Source organism: Chionomys nivalis, chromosome 9 (assembly GCF_950005125.1).
Source record: "Chionomys nivalis chromosome 9, mChiNiv1.1, whole genome shotgun sequence".
NCBI lineage: Eukaryota > Metazoa > Chordata > Mammalia > Rodentia > Cricetidae > Chionomys > Chionomys nivalis.
The window spans coordinates 48043074-48050087 of record NC_080094.1 but is presented as its reverse complement, the minus strand read 5'-3'; the positions used below and the strand labels follow the sequence as shown (position 1 = coordinate 48050087).

Genomic DNA, 7014 nt, shown 5'->3' with positions numbered 1-7014 from the left:
CTCCTTGTCTATGGGCGTCCTCGGGAGGTTTCTTGTTAGAAGCTGCCCTCTTAAGTTGTCTGTTACATTTAGCCACATAAAAAGTTTGAAAGCACTGTGCCTTGTCTATGTCTTCCAGGGTTTCATGGGGCTGGCCAGCCAACTTGCAAATATCAACTTTATTTCCAGATGTAGAGTAAAAGGGGGCAAAGAAAAAAAATGCCCTGACCCTGACTTGACCCCTAGGACTTAGGTCCCACCAATCCCTGAGCTTGCCCCAGAATCAAGCTACAAAGCTCCAATCCCAAGCCACCCTGTAACGCTTTCCTCCTCCCCCGACCAACAAATCCTACATGAGGTCTGCGCCGTGAAGTTTGCTGCTGTTCCTTACCCGAGGCAGCCACCCTCATGGATTCTTCCTTCCCAATAAATCTCGAGTGAGGTCTGTTGGGCAGTGCTACATTTTCGTTGGAGCTTAGCTTTTTGCCAGAGCAGATAAGAGCAGAACTGTAACACTTCTGTGGGGAAACTTTTCCCTAGCAGAGCTGTAATCTCACTAGACCTGAGCAGAGCTGTAACACTTCTCTGGCATTTAAGATGTTCTAATAATATAATAATTATGGCAATGAGATGTCTGCTCCTGGCAGCACCAATCTACTTTAGAGAAGATGATGAGTATCAAAGAAACTCCATATGGAGTTTGCTTTCTTTGTGGCAAAAGTAAGCCACTGGGTAAGAAAGTGTCCTTGCCTTGACTGCTGACTGTAAGCTGTCCAAATTGGACAAGCAGGACACAAAAGAAAGCAACTGCTGAACTTTGCCATGACAAGGCAGGACAGTCCTTCAAAATTCCTACTTCACAAAAATGTCTGTCAGATATTCTAGGTCTTCAGGCTTTAGATGGATGCCCCAACGTTACAGAGGAACCTTGGCTACTGTCCAGGCAGTCAGCTGTCTGTCATTTCTTAGATCTGGAAGTTGTTTGCTCTGTACTTCCTGTTTACTCAGGTACATACTTCTTGGGTCTCTGATGGAGTCAAAGACAAGTTAGTTATAGTTTTCCTTGTTACCAAATTAAAAAAAAGAAAGTTACAAAAGAGGTGTAAAGTATATAAAGTTGAGAGACATAATAGTTTTGTGTTGGTAATACAAGTTAGGATAAAAGGAAAATTAGGCACAAAACTTGGGACAAAACTTGGGACTCACCAAGACAGGATAGATAATGGAGCATTTTCTCTGAATTTGCCAAATGCAAATGGACTGGACATTGTGAATGTACTTCTTGATAATTATTCTTTTTTTTTTTTTTTTTTTGCTTTTTCAAGACAGGGTTTCTCTGTGGTTTTGGAGCCTGTCCTGGAACTAGCTCTTGTAGACCAGGCTGGTCTCGAATTCACAGAGATCTGCCTGCCTCTGCCTCCCAAGTGCTGGGATTAAAGGTGTGCGCCACCACTGCCCAGCCTGATAATTATTCTTATTGTATAAAATTTTACTATGTTAGAGTTAAAACCTTTCTTTTTTATTTTTTCTTCCCGTTTTTCGAGACAAGGTTTCTTTATATCTTTGGGCCTGCCTAAGCCTGTCCTGGAACTAGCTCTTGTGAGACCAGGCTGGCATCGAACTCAGAGAGATCTGCCTCTGCCTCCGGAGTGCTGGGATTAAAGGTGTGCACCACCACCGTCCGGCTAAAAAATTCTTCTAAAGGAGAGGACTGACCCCTGAAGCTGTCCTCTGACCACACATAATCCGTGGCAGGACACATGGGCACACCCTAACAACCAACAATGAAAAAACACACATTTCAGAATGAGACTCATGAAACATCTGTAAACAAGAATAAATTTAATTTCTTTTAAAGATTTAATGATATACAAAACGTATATGGTATAGTATCTTTAAGTAATACACCTTTTCTCTCCACATCAACATTAAACACTATTAAACAGCTTATCTCTGCTTGCCTTGTCTGTATCTATGAGATACACTATTGAATACAAATAAGCTTTACACTGCTCCCTTCCAAATAAAAATTAAAATTAGTACCTAGGAAATGAAAAGAAAGAGAAAGCATAAAACTTGAGTCAAATGATAAGTTTTTCTTGTTGAATATGCAAAAATATATGGGCAATTAAGTTACATTTTATTGGCTTAAAGTTGGACTGTGATCTCCTTATATTGTATAAGGATACTCCAACAACTGATTTCTTAAATAAGTACCAAAAACAGAATTCACATTGACACATTCCTACACAGTTTTAAATGTGAGAGCTCACACACCACTCTGATTGGATACACTAAGTCAGTAAGTCTTTGGAGATGTATGCAACTACAGGTTATTTTAACTGTAACCTTCCTCACAGGAAACACCTGCTGAACAGTGAGTTAGTTCTCATTTACCATGACTTTCTTTTTACTTAACATTGATAAAATAATGTAAAAGACCCTTTTGCACAATTCAGGTTTTGTTTAACAAGAAACTGGCTGTATCCATAAACAGAATCTAAAGTTGATTCTTAAATAAAATCCCTCTTAGGAAAAGGTCTTCATGAAGCCCCGATTTGATACTCAATACTAAAGGAAAGTAGGGATGGACACAGGGAGGGAGGGAAGACATGGTTTTCAGTGCAGGCTTTTAAAGATGCCTGTGAAGCTGGAATAGTAAGGAGTCGTTTTTCCTGTGGCCACAAATCTAGTTGAACGCTGGCATCATTATCACGCAGCACACCAAACTGAGGAAGACTTCTGCCATTTAACCAAAAAGCTGTGTGATTCAGTTTCTTTAGCTGAATGTCTGTAACTGAGCAGCCAATAAAATTCAGAGACACTTGACTTTGGTTAATGATACTGCACCAAGTGACAGGGAATCACCACCCTTGACAGAGCAAAGTTTCCGATTCCCCGCTGTAAGAGCCCTTCACAAGTTGAAAGCATTAACTTCTACCACTGCTAACGCCTCAGCTGTCATTTGTATCGAGGTGCTTTTCAGTGAGAACACTAACCTCTAGACTACGTGTGGGGCCAGCAAGCTCAATTTGCACAACACATTTCTGTGTCATCAATTCCCTCCTGAAGGAAAAATGACAATCACATTTTGTGAAGTGTAGGCAAAAAAAATCAGAATTATAACATCAGACGAACAGAATTTGTTGCTTCTGATTCTTTGGTGGAATTTCCAGATTGAAGATTCAGATCTGCTGATTCTTCCTGAGGAAATATAATCTTATCAGGCGTATAGTCGTTCCTCTTCAGATCTACAGTCACAATCCCAGAAGGGGAAGTCAGTATGTTTATAAATAAAAAATTAACATTTTCTACATTATTTTTCCTCCAAACATGTCAGAACTATTTCCTTAAATCTTACACTTAATAGTCATACATTTCTATACAATTATTACATGAGGATCACAAATCAGTAAACTGTGGAAGTATGACACTATAGCAACGAACCCAGTACAAGGTGCCTGCTTTCGTTATCACTGAAGTACAGTACAGTACACTAATGAACACAGTACAAAAGGCCTTGCTTTTGTGAAGCTTATGAGGTCAAAGTCTTATACCAGAAAACCTCCCATGCTCATGGACTGTTAGGGAAAGACTGTGAAAATGGCTATCCTACCAAAAGCTATCTACAGATTCAATGGAATCTCCATCAAAATTCAATGATCAATTTGAAATTGATCATGGAGTTCAACTTAAGATCTGATGCCCTGAATCAGATACAGGACAGACCTGGGAATAGGCTTCAATTCATTGGCACATCACAGGACTTTCTAAACAGGACCCAAAACTAGTTTCTGTACAGCAGAAACCGTCATCATTTGAGTAAAGAGGCAGCCTACAGAATGGGAATTATCTTTTTAATAGTTGACATCTGACAGAGGGTTGGTATCTTAAATACATACACACAAAAACTAAATACCAAGACACATACAATGCACTGTAGAAGAAGAGATAAGACTTTAAGAGCCAGAGGAGGTGGATGGACACAAGAAAATGGTATCTTTCAGACACTAAAGGGTAGCTGCATGTAAGAACTCACAGGTTTTAACAGCATGCACAAGCCCCATGCAGACCAATGTCAACGGGGGGGAGGGGGGGGAGCTAGACATCAAGTCCTACCCAGTCAAGGAACTATCTGGGAGAGAGACAATTTTCTTTTAAAAAGAAAATGCTGTTCCTGGGCTGTAGAGATGGCTCAGTTGGAAGAATACTTGTCACATAAGCATGAGGACCTGAGCTCTAATCTCAGAACCCACATAAAGAAAAAAGTCAGTCAGATGTAACTAGGTGGGAGGCAGAGGCAGGCGAATCTCTATCTCAGAGCAAGTTCTAGGACAGCCAAGGCCACAAGTGAGAACCTGACTCCAGTAGATGATAGATAGATAGATAGATAGATAGATAGATGGATGGATGGATGGATGGATGGATGGATGGATGGATGGATGGATGGATGGATGGATAGATTAGATAGATGGATGGATGGACGGACGGACGGACAGACAGACAGACAAACTGTAGGGCCCGGTAAGTCAGCCACACTTCAGTGGAAGGGGAATATCCAGGAATATATGGGTAGCACGAATGGACTTGGTGGGTTAAAGAAAAAGAGGATACAGAGGCAAGAAGGGAGGGGGTGAGTGGCAGGTGGTGGTGAGTATGATCAAAAGCCACTGCGTGTAACTCTCACAGAACAAGCAACCCCTTCACTTTTGGGAGAGGGTTTATGTAGTCTTTGTTAACCTGAAATTCTCTGTGTAGCCCAGGCTGGCCTTGATCTTGGAGATCCACCAGGCTCTTTCCCAAATGGTGGGATTCAAGGTGTGCATAACTATGCCCACCAAAACAACATTCTTAAGAAACAGAAATTTTCTCAATCTAATCAAAGTGCAAAATCTTTTAAAAAATTAAAACTTTTATCTCTCTTAAATTTTGTTTTTAAGGAAAATAAAAATTATTTTCTCCCTTCCTCTAAACCTTGCTTGCTTTTGTATGTGTACAAGTGATTTGCTTGCATGTATGTATGTGCATTACATGGATGCCTGGTACCCTGCTCTTGGAGACCAGAAGAGGGATCCAAATCCTCTGGAACTGGAGTTATGGATAGCTATAAGCTTATATGTGTCAGTGTTGAGAACTGAATCTGGGCCTTCTCTCTGCAAGACTCAAAGTCTTACTGCTGACAACCTCTCTAACCCCACTTAACATTGTTTTAATATTAGAAAACTAAATGCTTCCAGGAACAAGATAAAATATACTGACCTTGCTATACCTATCTTAGCACTGCACTAGAAAGTCTAGGTAGTGTAAAATGTCAAAGGTAAAAATAAGATACACAGTATAGAAAAGAAGTAATGAAATTATCTTAATTATCTATACAGATAATCTTGAAGTGTGAATCAAGAAAAAATTTGCTATTTTTCTATCACAACCTAGAATTACTATTTTTGGCATTCTTCAGATGTAATAAATAAGTTAAATAGACTAATGTGTATTTATGAAGGAACTGCCACAGGAATTCCTGACCAAATCTTTGAACCCATGGCCTTACTATTATAGTACAACTCTGATAACAATTTATATAGCATATCGACTAAAAACACATAAGCCAGGCATGGTGACAAATGTATAATTTACAATACCCCACAGGTTAAGGCAGCTGAATCTTGAGTTCAAAGCTAACTTGGGCTACATAATAACAGAAATGAAGTGAATATTTTTACCTGGAAGTTTAAGCTTTCGACAGCAAGAATTACAGTGATGTTTGGCTCGGAAGTTTTTTATTGCATCTTCTCCTAGATTGGCAGGGCCAAAAACCATGTCACAGGATCTGTAGAATTGGTAGGAAAAAAAGGGAGCTTATTCAACTGGACACATGGAGTTCAAAAACAACAAATTACACCTCAATGAAACGGTAAAATCTTATTACCTCTTCTCTTCAGCTTTTATCACGGACGGGTCAGTCAAGTTCTCACCCACACCTTTAAATGTATACATAAAAAGGACAACATATATTATGCAATCTATATAAACACTTATGTTTACATAATAAAAAGGTCTAGAGAGATTTTATAGCATTGTTCTGACATTACATTGTTAAATTATTCAAAGAAGCACTTTTCTCTCTTGCTATTTCATAATTTGATATTTCAGCACTCCACCATATTGGAGATATGCTCAAAATTATATCTCAGAGTGGGTGAGGTGGGCATGGATGTTGATATTTGACATATTTGATTACACACTGTAAAGATATGTCATTGTCATTGGTTTAATAAAGAAGCTAAATGGCCAATAGCTAAGCAGGAGGTATAACTGTCCATGGACTTCTGGATAGAGAGAGCTCTGGGAAGAAAAGCAGAGTACCCAGTCAGACTTGGAGGCAGGATAGGCAAAATGGAGATGAGGTAAGGAGTACAAGGAAGAACACAGTTACACACAGAAGCTCCTGGTGGTTCCCAGCAGCTGAATCAATGTATGCAGGTCTACATATGCTGCCTCTGGGTCACCAGCACTAGTAAAGTGTGCTTTTCTATTTGAAGGCTTTTAAAAAGTCCTACAGAATATTTGTTCTGCCTTTTGGTCATTTATTATTTATTATTCTTTACCTTCAGTCTTCCCCAGAGGAATTAAAAGTTGGTTGACTCCCTTTTTAATAATTACAAATACTTAAACCCATTACAGTGAAACCCGATTAAAATGGTCTAGTTTTACAAATGGAAAATTCAGAATTAAAACATGATACCAGGGCTCAGCTGGCAGAGTGCCTGCCTAGCATACACAAATCTCTGGGGTCAAGTCCAGCATTGCATAAACTATGAAGGTGGCACACATCTGTGTTCAAGGTCATCCTTCAACACACTGAAGTGGAGGTCAGCCTGGGATAAATAAGACCCTAGTTCACAAAAGTAAGTAACAAAATAAAAGAACAAAAAAAGCAAAGCAAAACAAACACCAACAACATATTTCTATTTTACAAAAGAGTTTTGAAAAACATTTAGTTTGTGTAAAGATGCATCTGCTATGCTGGATGTACAG

The 7014-nt window shown here is 39.3% G+C and overlaps 1 protein-coding gene across 1 annotated transcript in view; it reads right to left on the bottom strand.

Annotated features, from left to right (window-relative positions):
• Positions 1-1808: 1808 nt before the first annotated feature.
• Positions 1809-7014, bottom strand: part of Trpm7 (transient receptor potential cation channel subfamily M member 7) — an 85304-nt gene continuing 80098 nt past the window's right edge. Inside the window, exons 37-39 of the mRNA XM_057781341.1 lie at positions 5906-5957; positions 5700-5806; positions 1809-3230 (exon numbers count right to left, since the gene is read on the bottom strand). Of these exons, the coding sequence (XP_057637324.1) occupies positions 3100-3230; positions 5700-5806; positions 5906-5957 (290 nt within the window). The 3' untranslated portion in view covers positions 1809-3099. The remainder of the gene's footprint in view (positions 3231-5699; positions 5807-5905; positions 5958-7014) is intronic.